Source organism: Rattus norvegicus, chromosome 10, assembly GCF_036323735.1.
Source record: "Rattus norvegicus strain BN/NHsdMcwi chromosome 10, GRCr8, whole genome shotgun sequence".
Classification (NCBI taxonomy): domain Eukaryota; kingdom Metazoa; phylum Chordata; class Mammalia; order Rodentia; family Muridae; genus Rattus; species Rattus norvegicus.
The window spans coordinates 28,145,981-28,162,375 of record NC_086028.1 but is presented as its reverse complement, the minus strand read 5'-3'; the positions used below and the strand labels follow the sequence as shown (position 1 = coordinate 28,162,375).

The following is a 16,395-nucleotide window of genomic DNA, read 5'->3' as shown; positions in this document are numbered from 1 at the left end:
CTTAACTTGCTTTTGCTCACTATTTTAACATAGCAACAGAAAAATAACTAACACAGTTTCCTATGACCCCTCTGTCTTTACACACACACACACACACACACACACACACACACACACACACACTCACACTCACACACACAGACACACACACACAACACACACTCACACTCACACACACACACTCACACTCACACACACACACACACACTCACACTCACACACACACTCACACACACACACAACACACACACAACACACATACGGAGAAAGAGAGAGAGAGACAGAGAGAGAGACAGAGAGAGACAGAGAGAGACAGAGAACAGAGAGACAGAGAGAGAGACAGAGTCCATTAAAGAATGATTATTTGTTGGATCCAATCACAAATTTATAGAAATAGACTAGAAAGGGGAACACGTTAAATGATACTACAGAAACACAACAAAATCAAAAAAGTCAAGTTTATGGCAAATTTTGTACAATAAACAAATTGGTTTATTAAGCAACTTGATACCAGCTATGCAAAGGAAGAAGAGAGATAAGCTAGACATGTTAAGTTGAAAGAAATACAAGATATTAACCTCAGTATCTGGCCTGGTTCAAGCAAATACACTGGTAAACCAGTTAAGACCACTGACTTAAAAGTTAATATCAGAGAATTATTGTTGTTTTGCAGGCATGATGATGGTGTTCAGGAAGAACTTATCATTCAGAGATACATGGTAGATATTTGCTGGCGAAATGCTAAAACGTTGATTATTAAAAATACCTTCCAAAGGCGAAGAGGGAGGGGGAAGATGACTAGATTTAATTCTGTATGTGCTGCTTGTTTAAATTATTTGATGGGTACATGAACATGTATCAGATTATCCTCTAGATTTTATGTATACTTGAAAATTTCTACAATAAAAGTCATAAGTGAGAAACCTTCCTGAGTTTTATGCAAGTTTAGTCCACTACTAGCAGGGTAATTGAGCTGCTATTGTTTCACTTCTAATGGGCACCGTAGAGGTGTTTGCCACATAGGGTTTTGTGCGAAATTACAAGACAAAATACCTGTTGCATACAGTACAAGCTTGATTTAAGTTACACATTGATGCTTCATAGAATTATATACTTTTATATAGATTATATACTAAATGACCCACAAAAATATAACCACTGTTTAACAGTGATAAACTAGAAAGCACTAAATATTCTTGATAGAAATTCTGAACAGCCTGTCATGCGTGGGCAGGACTCATTACCAGATTCCATTTCTACTAGGGAAGCAAATTTTGCCTGGTTCTCAGGGCGGGCGAGGTTGAGAGGGTTGGCGACTATGGCGAGGTTTTGAGATGGTGGTTCTTTTGCCCTTAGTGGAGCACAACGCCTTTGTAGGCAAGTGTTCATGTTTCTAAAAAATGCTAAAATGAGTACTTCTCCTGCAGAGAATAACTGACTGTTTCTAACTGAGCAAATGCTTTCAAGCAGTAACTATTGGTGGGGTGGAAGCTATAATAGTTAACAGATATTCAACAAAGAGTTGAAAATGTAATTATTAATCAGTGGTGCCCTGGGACAGTGCCTTTCAAGTTCAATATGCATGTGAACTACCAGGGACTCTTGTTAAAATCACTGAGATTCCCCATTGCTGGGTAGCTCTTAGATGATGCTGAAATGGCCAGGCAAGGTTTGGGGTTAGCCTAGCACAAATGGGAAAATAATTGGATACATGCTTTGATAGACTTAAGTTTCAATCATTTTGATGCCAGACAACCAAGAGCATGCTTGAGCTAGAGTATTGATTTGGAGAATTCATTTCTGATTCTTTCACTTTAGCGACTTGTGTATTTACTAAAGTAAGAAGCAAAGGTCTTTATTTCTAGAGGAATCAAGATTCAGAATGTAACAAATAAGAAATGTAAACAAATTAACTCTCTGGGCAAATTGTATTCTGAGCAGAACTTAGAATAGTAGTAAGTTAAACTGTTTGCTTCCACCTCTTCACCGGTGATACGATATGGGACTCACTGTTGAAAAGGTGAATTCATACCCTAGATGCATAGAACACATGAAACTCAAGATGGATGATCAAAATGTGAATGCTTCACTCCTTCTTTAAAAGGGGAACAAGAATACCCTTGGCAGGGAATAGAGAGGCAAAGATTAAAACAGACACAGAAGGAACACCCATTCAGAGCCTGCCCCACATGTGGCCCATACATATACAGCCACCCAATTAGACAAGATGGATGAAGCAAAGAAGTGCAGGCCGACAGGAGCCGGATGTAGATCTCTCCTGAGAGACACAGCCAGAATACAGCAAATACAGAGGCGAATGCCAGCAGCAAACCACTGAACTGAGAACAGGACCCCCGTTGAAGGAATCAGAGAAAGAACTGGAAGAGGTTGAAGGGGCTCGAGACCCCATATGAACAACAATGCCAAGCAACCAGAGCTTCCGGGGACTAAACCACTACCTAAAGACTATACATGGACTGACCCTGGACTCTGACCTCATAGGTAGCAATGAATATCCTAGTAAGATCACCAGTGGAAGGGGAAGCCCTTGGTCCTGCTAAGACTGAACCCCCAGTGAACGTGATTGTTGGGGGGAGGGCGGCAATGGGGGGAGGATGGGGAGGGGAACACCCATAAAGAAGGGGAGGGGTTAGGGGGATGTTGACCCGGAAACCGGGAAAGGGAATAACATTCGAAATGTAAATAAGAAATACTCAAGTTAATAAAAAAAATTAAAAAAAAAAAAGAAAAGGTGAATTAAAAAATGACTCCTCCCAAGAAGATTCCAGCTGAAAAAGCGATGACTTTGGCCTAATTTTAGTTCTAGGAAAAGGGTTTGAACAACAGTTCTGGTCCCCACAGTGTCCTAGAAAGCAGATACTTGTCAGTGGCTACTATGTTTATAATTGTACTTGAATTTCATTTGCAGAAAGAGAAGAAGAAACTTCTTGAGCCAGGGGAATGAATGGTCACTTTCACCTATCATGACCCTGTCTGTGTCAAATCCAGGAAATGTCCCCTTTCCTAAAATTTCATAGGAATGTAAATAAATACTTGTTCTAAAAAAATGCACCCAGGGACCTGAATATATTGTACATTGAACCCTCTATGAGGTTGGTGTCTGTGGGATTCTAGCTTATTAGTTTGACCTGACCACGTTTTTCAAGAGCTAGGGACTGTGTTGGGCATATTCTACCTTTGGGAATGCCTGTTCAAGGAAGCCACCTTCAATTTCTCACCATTTCTAGATAATGGAAATATTATTTGAGGTGGGGACTTCTAGCAACATCTGAGGTTAGTAAAAGACCATTGGGGGAGAGTGAGGGTCTTATGAATAACATAAATTTAGAGAGAAAATACATTAACAAAAAGTCATGGAAACTCATTATTCAAAACTCTTAAGTTTCTACAGAAATCATATTAGGAGGTATTCAAAATCTCCTGAGACAATAGTGAGATCTGCCTTTATTGTTCCCCAGAATTTCATCTCTCAGAAGAGGGTAGCAATGCTCTCCTCACGGGGTGTGTATGGACCCAAAGGATAATGCGTTCAGAAGGGTGGCCATACAGTAAGGAACATGGATGGATGGCCATTTACCATTCCTTCTTACTATAGTGATAGTTGTTCTTACCTGTTTGTTTGTCTGGGGGAATTATTATTTTTGGGTTTTGTTTTTCTGTTTGCTTTTATTTTTTCCACCAGAATGATGCCTTTTCTTTGTTTCAGTTTTTAAGAAATTGTCAGTGAGTCTATATCAAGAAAATGTCGGGGAACATTTTCAAGGTGTGCCTGCTGGGCACTGTCTCACTGTGGGATGGGAGAGGGTACAGATATTTGTGAAAGCTCCTGAGGGACAGTGATGGCACATTTTGAGTGCTCACTATGTAGCTGCAGCAAGTCTCTGAGTGGTGTTCCCACCCTTCCTATGGCAGTTCTTGGATCTCTTCCTTGGAATAAAAGATTTCTATGCTCAAATATTTAGGAAGCTACATGCTTCTTCGCCTCCTTCGGGCTCATTAAAGGATCAGAGAAGTCCTATAGGATACAGAAGTTAAAACGTGTTTATTATTATCTTTTGGTCTTATTTTTCTTTGCAGTGTTCTCCTTCCTTGCAACTTTCATCTGTATCTTTGTTCAATACATTGGGGAAACTCTGTGGTACAGCATTAGCTAATAGTGAATTCTGTGTATACATGGAAACCTTGGGCATTAAAAACAATGGGAGAAGCAGGGAGCTGAGAGCAGCCAGGACATGCCCAGTCCAGAGGCTGGGCTGAACTTTAATCCTTTAATCCTGCTGCTTTTGTTCTTCCAGCAACCTGCTACTTATGGAAAGACTCTGTAAATGATAAATACGTGCATTCCATATGCACCTCTGTATAAATACAAGGTAATAGCCAAAGGGCCAAGAAGGTGAGCTACCATAGACTTTAAGAACAAACATGGTTTTAAATTCTGTTTCTAGCAGGCTGACAGGAACCAGATGTAGATTTCTCCTGAGAGAGACAGTCAGAATACAGCAAATACATAGGCGAATGCCAGCAGCAAACCACTGAGCTGAGAACGGGACCTCCATTGAAGGAATCAGAGAAAGGACTAAAAGAGCTTGAAGGGGCTTGAGATCCCATATGAACAACAATGCCAACCAACCAGAGCTTCCAGGGACTAAGCCACTACCCAAAGACTATACATGGACTGACCCTGGGCTCCAACTGCATAGGTAGCAATGAATAGCCTGGTAAGAGCACCGGTGGAAGGGAAAGCCCTTGGTCCTGCCAAGACTGAACCCTCAGTGAATGTGATTGTTGGGGGGAGGGTGGTAATAGGGGGAGGATGAGGAGGGGAACACCCATAGAGACGGGGGGGGGGGGAGGAGGGGTTAGGGGGATGTTGGCCCGGAAACCAGGAAAAGGAATAACAATTGAAATGTAAATAAGAAATACCCAAGTTAATAAAGATGAAAAAAAATTCTGTTTCTAACTCTAAAGCTCAGTGACTGTGGGCTAGAGACATGAGTTCTCTATGCCCTAGTTTCTGCATTTGTAAAATGAGGACCATAATCCTGTCCATTGGTTGGGCTGTTGTGGATTAGTTAATCATACAAAGCTCTTACTTAGCACGGGCTCAAGTTTATTATTGTCATTAGTGAATCACAGACACTCTTAAGCAAAGGAAAATCAGGATAAGGACAAAGAACTCTGGAAGCCAAGTTGGTAAATGTTCTTTTCACATATGAATATACATTTTTAAGAAATGCTAAGTACCCCGTGAGAATTCAGGGTGAGAATTTGAAAAGTTTATTAAATCGAATGGTTATGGTGTTGGAATATGAGGATTGTTTCACCTAGCTTCCCTTTAGATAAATCCCAAAGTATATACAAGAAACAGTCCAGAGCTGAGGCAAAAGGAAGAAGAAAAGCCAATGGCTGAAATTCAATAGCTTTGAAGTAAGAGAGGAAATGAGATTCAAAATTAGATGAGGATGAAGTCATAGGAGTTAAAACAGAGATGTCTATGCAAACAAAGCTTTATGATTTCCAGGACTTAAATGAAAAGGAATAGAATCAAATACCATGTCTAACAGATCTTTGCCTGTCCCCAGACTAAGGTATCAGATTTCCCTGTGCCCATGTAATGGATGTGTGTCCTGTGAAAACTTTCCTGTAAGTATCAGTTAAAAAGGTTTCTCATCAAGGAAGTAGGTCACAGGGCCCCAAGTCCAGATGTAGATTGTTCCTGCCTGCCTTGAAGGACTTTGTGACCATACACCAGATTTTGTTCTCCTCCTTATAAACACTAAAGTGATTCAGTGAATGGGAGAGAGACAAGCCAAGGAAAGTAACACTCAGAGGCCAAGCCAGTTCAGTGGGCGGGGCTTGGAGGCCAAGAGATCAGTGAGTGGAGATGTAATGGTGCCCTGCAGGTATGTTCTTGTTCTGAGGGCCAGAGAGACCATTTACTGTGTCTGCAGCAGGTACAAGCTCTTATTTCCCCCTTATTTCCGTTTATTCTCTTGAAAAACTATGGGGTATCTGTTAGAATTCCTGCCCACAGTGGAGAGGAGGGACCAGACTGAAGATGGCTATCAATCACATAGGAAGTGGTTGAGACATGCCCATCAGGTACCATAGAGGAGGCAAGCTGAGTCAGAATACACGGTTTCATCTTGAGAAATGGTATAGACCACAGAACTACAGCTCATGAGACCCTTGGAGGACTGGAACATTTGCTTTCTTTCTCCCAAATCCCCTGACTCATTTAATTCCTCCATAGCCAAAAGCCGGCAGAATAAAAAAGTGACAGAATTCTTTTTCCCCATCAATAGAGGTTGGAAATCAAGCTATATAAGGAGAATTGCAATTGAAAACCAGAATATCACATCCAATTAGCCAATAAAAACTGTTTATGAAAATCATTGATATTAATAGCAACTACTTACTCTTTCAGTGTTCTCTTCATGCTAAGCAATCAGGTCTATACCATTTAGTCTTTCGAATTACTCTAGGGAGAAGTATTATTTTTACCTTTTTTTTAAATAATAAAGTAACCAAAGTATGAGAGAGTGGTAACTTCTGTAAAATGAGACACTTTATCCATGTCAGAACTTAGTAGTTAAATCCAGTTCGTCAAAACCTAGAGTCGGAGCTGGTCACCACCAAACTCTCTGTGTTTCCTCTACCACCCTGCTCTGCTGGTTATGTGTGAAGAAGTAACAAAGGTGTCAACAATGGCTGACTTTGGAGAGGATTAGGGCTGTCAATGTGGTAGGTTCACAAAAGGGAAAGTGGGAACTGGGACACAACTCAGTTGGTTAAGTGCTTGTTGTGAACACATGAGGAGAGGAGTTGAGTTTGATTTTCAGAACCTACTTTAAAAAAAAAAAGAAAAGCTCAGCATGATAAGTGTAATCCTGGTGCTGGAGAGCTAGAGTCAGGTGGGTCCCTGAGCTTGCGGGCCACCTAGCAGCCTATACAGTAAGGCCCACATTCATAAGTTTCAGTAATAGATGGATGGCTTCTGAGGACACACCTGATATCAAATGCAGATATTTATGCAAATAGGCACCCATATTGGAACACACATGCATGTGTGCACACACACACACAGACACACAGACACACAGACACATACACACACACACACACACATACACACACACACACACACGGGGCAGGGGCAACTGGGAATAACAACTACTTCTTTGCTGTAGTTAAGGGAGAGCCAAAGGAATATTAAAGATTCGTGTTTGAGCTGAGCAAAATGAACAGGGTCACCTGAGAACAAAGGAGAGGGTTGGTTGCGTTCTTAGCTGAGCAGTTGTGGGACTTGATTTTCAATACAAGGTAGATTTTCCAGGAGGACAGTTAATCATCACTTTTGAAATCAGTCCTTCAGACTTATTAGCCTCAGTTTTCCTCATCTGTGATATGGGCATGATCGCTACCCAGAAGGTTGCTGGGATGACTGAATTTCTAAAGAGGCATCTGCTACCTCCCCCTTTTTCCTGCCAGTGTAGGTTCAGCATTCCAAGAGATAAGCTTGCTTCTTGTCTCTTATCTCACCATGGAAGGTTTTATAGAGAGAGCATTTACCTGTTGTGAGAAGCCCTTCACAACACGCCTCTGCTTGAGGTTGGTCTCTCCATCCAAGTTGGCAGTTTCCAGATGGCAGACCCCACTGGGGTCTGAGGAGAAGAGAAGCAGGATATCGGCTGGGACAATCTCATTGCACCGCATCTGGACGAAGTCTCCCACACGCACATCCTGCCAGCGCTTCTGCATGTAGCTTTGTTCTTTTCTAGGGTGTAAGGAGGAGAGGGGTCTCAGTAAGCTTTGAGATTCCTCAGTGCAATGGCTTACTTTAGATGTCAACTTACCACAATCTAAAAGTCAACAGTAAGGGTCTCCACTGAGGAAATGGGTAGATCAGGTTGGCTTGTGGGCATATCTTGATTATTGGATGACCCAGCCCAAAGTGGGTAGCATCCTTCACAGGGTCGGGGTCCTCAGTGGTGTAAGAGAAGAGGAGGCTGACTAAGTATAAACTAGAGAGTGAGTGATCAAGCAAACATGCATCTAGAAATTAATTTTCTCTCTGCTCTTGGCCTTGATGTCCCTATAATAATGGTCTGTATCCTGGACCTGTAAGCCAAATAAAATTCTTCCTCCCCTAAGTTACTTTTGGTTTATAGAATCTCTTCCTTTGATTTTTTAGAGTTGTAAGCAATTACCAAGTGCTGACCAGGTGTTGTGCTGAGCCTTTCTTTCCTGGGTGGAAGAGTTCTTTAAGGGGGAAGGGAAGGGAACTGTGGCAGTTATCACAGGAGAAAGCAAAGGTACAAAGATCACAGATAGAGAAAGGATTGTTCTAAATTACTGGGAGCAAGGAGGCAATAAAAGTGAAGATATTGATCATTAACAATGTATGGGATGGCAATGTATGGGATGGCACACTGATAAAATGGCAACCTCCAGACACATTTAGAACATTAGTAAGAAATTGCCAGGGAGTTTGATAGCATGGGACCCACCGTAACTGGAAATCAGAGGACTGAAGATCGAGAAGGAAATGATATGTTTACCTTTCTGTCATTTATCCAACTTAGATAATAGCAGTAGCAAGAAGACCTGCCAATTTCACATTTACAACACACTGAGTACTGGTGTCAACGTTTGCTCGCTTATATGACAATTCCTTGGTGCAGACATTATATGAATTTCACAAACAAAGAAACTGAGGATCAAATCTTTCTTTCCTCAAGTCTCATAAAACCAGAGTTGTACAACCTGAGCTTGTATCCAGCTTAATGTCAAAGCTCATGGCTTTTACTGCTAGCCACTCCCAGCTAGTATAACACATTAGCTCTTCCATTCCCTCTTTCTGAATAGCACATTGCATTTACAAAGAGCTCTCATTATCAGAAAGTCTGTTACACCCAGCCAACTATTTACAAGTTTTGCTCTCCTAAGTAATCCAGAAGCTCTTATTTTCTATCTTAAAAAAAAACTATTTAAAACTATCCCTCAGGGTCCTATAAAGTCTTCTGTCCATGCCAAGCCATGTCTAAAGCCTAAGATATCCTTAATTATTCCTTGGATCATGTGGTTTCAAGACCTATCCTAGACATGTGGGTTCTTCTATGATCGTACCTCTAATGTTCCTCCTTCAACGTGAGATTTGAAACTAGACCAGTATTCCCTGTGTGGTTTTTTTATTTGAGCCCTGCTGGCTTAAAGTTGATATCGCTAAGTGGACCTGGGTCTAGGGACACAGCTTACTTCTGTGCCATTTCCACTAGATGCTGAACTCCTCTGGATATGTTGTTTTTGCTGGAATCTGAGATGTGAACGAAAGTTCTCAAAGAGGTCCAAATGACTGTTGCCTTTCCTTCTCTAGGTTCTCTAGAGAATCTTAGCAAATCCCTCCTAATAGTTTGGATCATACATGGCTCCCACAGAAGACTCCCAGCTTTTGAAATGAAGTTGTTTCCACCTGAAAGGCTGGAGGAAGAGCCCATCAGAGTAGAAGGTCATCAGGCTTGGTGAACAGCCTTACATCTCAAGGTTACTACAGGGTCTGCAGAAATATTCCTTGACCCTAGGAGCCAAATGTAACATTACTGGTCTAATCCACGGCAATGATACCCACATGGCTACCAAATGTGGGGACAGTCTCTCTGTAGCATTCTCAGTATTTCTTAGGTGATAAAGCATGTGTCAGATTTCCACATGACTGTTGATTAGTTCCATCCACACACCCATTGTACTCCATATCTCTTCTTAAAAATGAAGAATGGGGACAGTCCTATCACCTCTATTTCCCTTTATCCCTTCACAGACACAGTAAAAAATATATTCATTTGTATACTTAGGTTATATCCAAAGAGCAAAACAGTCACAGCAACTCAGCCCTGGGATCACTTGTTGAGTGTTCAGGTACAAGGCTCTTTAAAGGCTGTGAGATAGACTAAACTCTCAGTGCCAAATGAACTTTCAGAGAATGAAGGAGGGCTTGGTTTCTACTGCTTTATCTTTTCATTTTGAGAGGAAAAAAATGATTCTTAATATTAAAGGAAACTTGCACCAGTTTATTCACATCTCCCTTTATTTCCTCCCAGCCTTTGGCTTCTGTGGCGGTAGCTGGGATCTATCAGATAAAGCCTTCGGGCCTGTGGGGGTATCTGTTGATTACTACAACATCAGCATCCCGCCTGGTGTGTCAGGATGGACTAGGGAGAACATCCTTCAATCTGAGCGTCATCTGAATGGTCATCATTTTCAGAGTTTCTGAAAGTTGTGACAAATATGCTAGATGGGATTGCTACATGCAGAGCAAAATCAAAACCAAAGCATCTCCATCGGTGAAAACAAGTCTGCTCTCTCCACTTCCCAATAAAGGTCTCCACTGCTTAGGATGGGGTATAGGTAGGGATAAGGAAAGATGGGAGGCTCTGGAGGTAAGTTTTGGGTACATACACACTTAGGTGTCAAACTGGGCTGAAGTGCTACTCTTTTGGTCTTTGTCATGATTCACATATCACTAGACTAGACTTGTGCTGTCTTCTTTTTGATACTGCTTGGATCCCAGTGAGGCCACCACCATGCTGGGCAGTTGTTTCTATATGCCAATTCTTTTCTCAGACAAAACAGGATAGAGAAGGGACATCATGATTATTCCTGGAGGTTTGTCTCTTCACTTCTGTAATGCAGGTTGTCACTACTCTGCCAACCTTGTCTTTCTCCTTCGTGCTTTTTATGTTTATAATTACATCCGGTGGCTTTGGATCAGGCAACAATTACCTCCACACACAAACCCTAACCCCTGCCCCAGAAACTTTTGCTCAAGACTAGAAGAAGGATCTCAGCAAATTGATGTTCCAGGGTCTGCAGTGTGGTTCCTGAAACAAGCTTCCAGAAATACTGTCCCTTCTCCAACAGTCCCATGCTTTCTCCAGGAGTCCCCAGAGGGAGACTAATACTGGGGCTATAGGTGTTCATTTAAAAGGTATTTTGGGGGCATGCAGTTTAATATGTGCATATGACATTCCTTATTGGGTACATCATCTAAGAAATTTTATTTGTAGTGGTGTTATAAGGTGATATGTTACAGTAACCTAATTCAGCTATGTTCTAGGATGATAGACATACTTCATTGGACCTTTAGGGACACCTCCATTCCACACTTGGGCACTTTTCTCTGGTTGCCCAATGCTTTGGGGTACACTTCGTCAGTTCATCTGTCAGCAGCATGTCTGCGGAGCAGCCAGGGATGCATAGCCCGAGGGTGTCCAGCCAAGGGCGGTGAGAAACAGCAGAATTTAGCTGAAGCGTAAAAGTGGCATGCTTCTACACCGAGTGACACTCGGATGTGACCAGCAGCTGGCCAGGAGCTGCCAGCTGGAGTCATTCCCTCATTAATATGGCCCGCTTGGAACAGCTGCCCCAGGTGGATGCTCACAGACCCTTGTTGTTCCCCTGCTCGGTGAGTTTGCGCCTGGGGACTCACTGCTATTCTAGTTGCCTGCAATGTTCACTGCTGTTTAAACAGAAGACAAATTTACGTGGCTTTGGACAAAGACTCCATCTGGCAGATTCTACCTTGAGGAGAAATTAAGTGGCTCAGTGCTAAACAGCTTTGTGGGAGAAGATAGGCCTTTAAACAAATAAGGTAAAATAAACAGCAAGAGAGGTTTTTTTTTTAACCCATTGTATGCCACGTGGAAATGGGTGAGAGGGAAAGATCGAGAAGGGGATACTCAAGGTTCTATTGCTCCTATGCTTGGGTCCTGATGCAAAGAACTGTGGGGACTGGAGAAGACTAGACCTGTCAGGAGGATAAACTTATGGAACTTATGACCCTGGGCTGTCCTTCAGCATGCTCATATAGGAAGTCTAGAATGTCCCAGGTGGCTATCTAGAGTGAATGGGGACCACTAAGAAGAATGAAGGCAGTCCAGGGATTAGGAATGTGTGTTTGAGCTGGAGACATGGCTCAATGACAGACTTCACACTGCTCTTGCAGGGGATCTGGGTTTGATTCATATCACCTACATCTCTTGGCTCACAACCACCTATAATCCTAGTTCTGGGGATCTGACACCCTCTTCCGGCCTGTGCAGGTACCTGCACGCCTGCTGTCATACCCAAACATAGATGCACATAATAAAAATGAAATAAATTTATTTAAAAAAATGAGTATGTTTGAATCCAAGCAGCACTGAATATTGTCTGTGAAACCTTAGGCAAATTACAGAACTTCTCAGAACCTGTATTTCTTTATCTGCATCACCTCACAAGGTTATGGATTGGGGACTGGGGCTTAATCCACGTGAGGGAGTGCATTTAGGGCTTTGTTTCTGGTTCTCATTAGACACAGATTCCTTCACAGTGCTGAGAGAAATGATTGTTTGTGGTATGGTGAGGGCTTCCCACCCTTCTTGTGCCCTTACATTTTCTTCTTCATGCTCCTCATAAGCTTTATGGTTTGGGCCCAGGCAATAATAGTGTATAAACTCTTGAAACTCTACAAATATAAACCTTTCCCCAGACCCAGAATAGAAAGAGATTACCATTTCAGTAAACTGAACAGTTCCTGCCCTGGAGCATGGCTGCTCCAAGTTTGAGCTGGGTGGGTAGGCTAGATATATAGTCCTATCCCTATTCTTTACTCGAAGGCTGTTGAGGTCTGACCAAGGTGAGGGTATTGATGAAAAAGCTCATGCTAGACCCACTGTTCTCTCCATAGCCAGTGGCTGGTTCAAGCCTGTTTATAATACCTGGTTGTTTGAGAACTTGAGTGTGGAGGTCTGAGGCATATGGTAAAATGGGGACAGCAGAGTCACTTGAGCTGCGTTTAAAGGATAATTCTAACTTTTACAGCTGTCTAGCATTGAACTTTTCTTGTGTGTGTGTGTGTGTGTGTGTGTGTGTGTGTGTGTGTGTGAGAGAGAGAGAGAGAGAGAGAGAGAGCGAGCGAGCGAGCAGGCGTGCACAGGTGCTAACATGCTCTCAGGTGCATCTATTTGTGCATATGTGTGGGATCAGAGGTCAACCTCAGTTGTCACTGCTTAAGTGCTACCTACCATTTATTTTTGAGACAGGATCTCTCACTGTCCTACACCTTGCCACGAAGGCTAGGTTGTGTGTGCCATGAGCTTCAGCAATCCTTTTTTCTATGCCCGCCCCAGTTCTTAGATTACAAATATGTACCATGCCCAGAATTTTTGTGGCTTCCGTGGATCTGACTTATAAGAAACACTTTACTGAGTGAGCGCTCTCACCAGCACCTTCTTAGTCTGACCCTCAGGTTATTCAAATGGGATGAGGGACTTCTGGTACTTGTAGCTGAAAGTTCACCACACTGGTATTTATAGCTGCTCATCTTCTCCTTGTAGCTGTTTCTAGGTTGGAGAAGAATGCAGCATTGCGTAGTAACAGAGGACTAGGAACTATGGTAGCTGCCTGTTTTGTTAGCAGATACACGTGAGGTATGGGATTTGTTGGCTGGGAGGAATGTCTGGTGAGAGAGAGTAGGACTTGAAAAGGGTGATGCCATCTTAGTTCTTGACCTGATCCAAGTAAATGACACTGAGACTGAAGGAATTGCATTAAACATAGCCTGGGGCTGGGGCTGGGGCTGGGGCTGGGGCTGGGGCTGGGGCTGGGGCTGGGGCTAGACAGTACAACTTCCTACTTGCCTTAAAATCCTTTATTGTCTATACTTGCTTGTCTGGTACCGACTACACAGGAGGAGTTTGTTAGACATGGAGGAGTTAAGGAAACTCTATAAAGGAGCAGTTGGGGTACAGGAACAGAGGGAAGCGGGAACCACGTCTGGGCTGGAGACACTGTGGGACTTAAGTTACATTGACTGCACTAGAGATGCTGGGCCCCATCCTGGACAGCTGGCAGTTGATTGGCAGGAGAGGATCCAACTCCTAAATCAACATGTTGAGGCTGAGCGTCCCTAACAGTTCGGCCTTTGTTTTGCCCTGTTCTCTGCCAGAGTCCACAGAAGTCTGGCCACACAGGCTCTCAGATAGATGCTAGGTGTCAAAGCTCCAAGCTCTGAGATGGCACTCATCTCTAACTTCACTGACTATGTAGTTGCCACATTCAGAGAGAATAACTTAGAACAGACCGTCATTAACAAGTGATGGCCACAGGCACACCATGCCTCACAGGACATGGAGTCACAGGAGCATTCCTGTAAGCCCATGGCCGCTGGATTATGACTAAGTAGCCTAGGGGTATCTGTGGGCGCATAGCACAGTGCGTATGAACTTTCTCTAACCTCTCTCCTCACACCCTGAGGCAGTGAACATCAGTGTTGCGTGGCTTGTTGGCATCCTGCTTGCATATCACCCTTCTGTTGCCTTATAGTTTCATGCACCCTTTATTTTCACTATGGGATGACCTTGCCGAGAGATGAGAAGGTCTATATTTATGCTCCTAGGATTGGGTAAGCTGAGTATTTGTTAAATATGATATCTTGTAGATTCATCTTGAATTTTATGCAAATGAGAAACTGATTGAAGCCGTTTTGACAATTAGTCATACAGACTCCCCACTGAAGACTTCTAATAATAATAATGAGATCTCATATTATTGGCTGACATAAATGGAGTGCTGATAAGAAGCCCAGCACCAGACGTACATGACCATTTATCTACCTAATTAGGAAACTTTCATTACTACTATTTTTTCTCTTTTTTAGATGAGAAAGACAGGGCTGGGAGGAGCTACCTTACTCAGGTAAGATCACACAAGGATTTGTGAGTTGCAGTGAGGGGCACTATAGCTCAATGTGGAATAGACACTCTGTTTGGAAATGAGGTACACAGTAGATGAAGGGAAAGATGGTGATGGAAGCCTAATGGAGGCTAAATGAGAACATGAGTGTCACCTTTTAGAATCCTGAGCTCAGTAATGGCAAGGCAGAGGCCATGAATTCCCCCTTGCTGACACATATCTCATTTCTGGTGACAAGAGTTCAGAGCTTCAGGCACACTTGGACTCTTGTTTTATGGCTCTCCTGCCTCTGAGTTTGGGGGACCTAATGCAGTCTCTTCTGAAATGACAAGCTAAATTGGCCCAAGTGGTTTTTATTTCTGTGAGCATGAAGCAAGGCAGAGGTGCTAGTGTGTGGGTGGGAGACATTGGTAATATGGATACTGGGTTTGCCATATGCAGAGCCAAGACCTGGGCCGTGAACACCATGGTCTGTTGGCTTGTGACCCTCAGGCTGTGGTAATTTTCACAGTCACACTTCAAATGACCCTGGATGTTTTTCCGCTGTCTGCATTTCTCAGATTCTCCCCTGATGTCTGTTTGGCTGAATGTTGGAGCTTGAAGTTAAGCTCTACAGATCCAATCTTTTCCCCACTTCTCTCACATATTTTTAAACTCTAGCCATCAGCCTTTCTTTTGTGCTTTTCCTTGGGTCAAATTCATGGAGAGTCCTTGCTGTCAAGGTGCGGAAAGTCTCGTCAGTGGTATTTTAGATAATATTATGTAAGGGCTGCCGAATGCTAGGCACAACACCAAGGGTTTAGCAGTACATGCTAAAATATACACCAGCTCACTTAGTACAAAGAACACCCCCCGAAATTGTTTGGGCATGAAGGTAGATTTATAATGGTATTTTGATATTAGCATGACTCCAGGAAAGACCAAATTTTGCTCATCTCTCCTTTTTAGATTCTCTAGACCACTACTGAGGAGACATAAAGGCAAATGGGGGCCACAGTACCACTCTCCTGGTAGCAGCACACACATGACATTCTTATGGTTAGGGCATGTTGGATTTTATATATGGCCCAACTCTTTTTGGGTCTGGGCTAGGGAGGACACATGTTGCCTTCCCTGAACCAGATATTCAGTGTGGGGATGCCCAAATGTTGAAACAGAGGCTCATGTGAAGCATTCACTAGATAGGGCCATGGTGGGCAGCTCTGGCCAAGTGCAGGTTTGATGTGGACTATCTGATGGCTGTGTTCAGTCAAGTCACTATGAAACTATTTTCTTCCTGTACTCCACATCCTGTGGCCATGTATTCTAGAGCTTGTTTCTATGGGAACGCCATTTCAGAGCCCTCTTATATGTCATCTGCCCATTTCCTCATGAAACAGAACTCAGGGAGAATTACGATCAGCATTTAAAGGTGAGACCAGTTGGGTCCCATTATTGAAGTGGCTCTATTTAGGTCACTAGATAATTAGCAAGACAATCAACACCAGCATGTTTATTTCTTCCATCTTCAAGCTATTCACTGTGGGTGCTGTCAGGGCAGGCAACTGCCAAAACCAGGCTGAAGGCCCAGTCAGGCAGCCAGCACTAGTGACTGCTGGCCTCTTTTGTGTTGCAGCACATGGAGTTACCTTGACATCAAAGGTA

The 16,395-nt window shown here is 43.0% G+C and overlaps 1 protein-coding gene across 2 annotated transcripts in view; it reads right to left on the bottom strand.

Moving 5' to 3' along the window:
• The window catches only part of Atp10b (ATPase phospholipid transporting 10B), a 256,073-nt gene that overhangs the window by 90,426 nt on the left and 149,252 nt on the right, over nucleotides 1-16,395 (bottom strand). For both annotated transcript variants that reach the window (XM_017597619.3, XM_063270024.1), the window contains one exon: nucleotides 7,594-7,798. In XM_017597619.3, coding sequence (XP_017453108.1) covers nucleotides 7,594-7,798 — 205 coding nt within the window. The remainder of the gene's footprint in view (nucleotides 1-7,593; nucleotides 7,799-16,395) is intronic.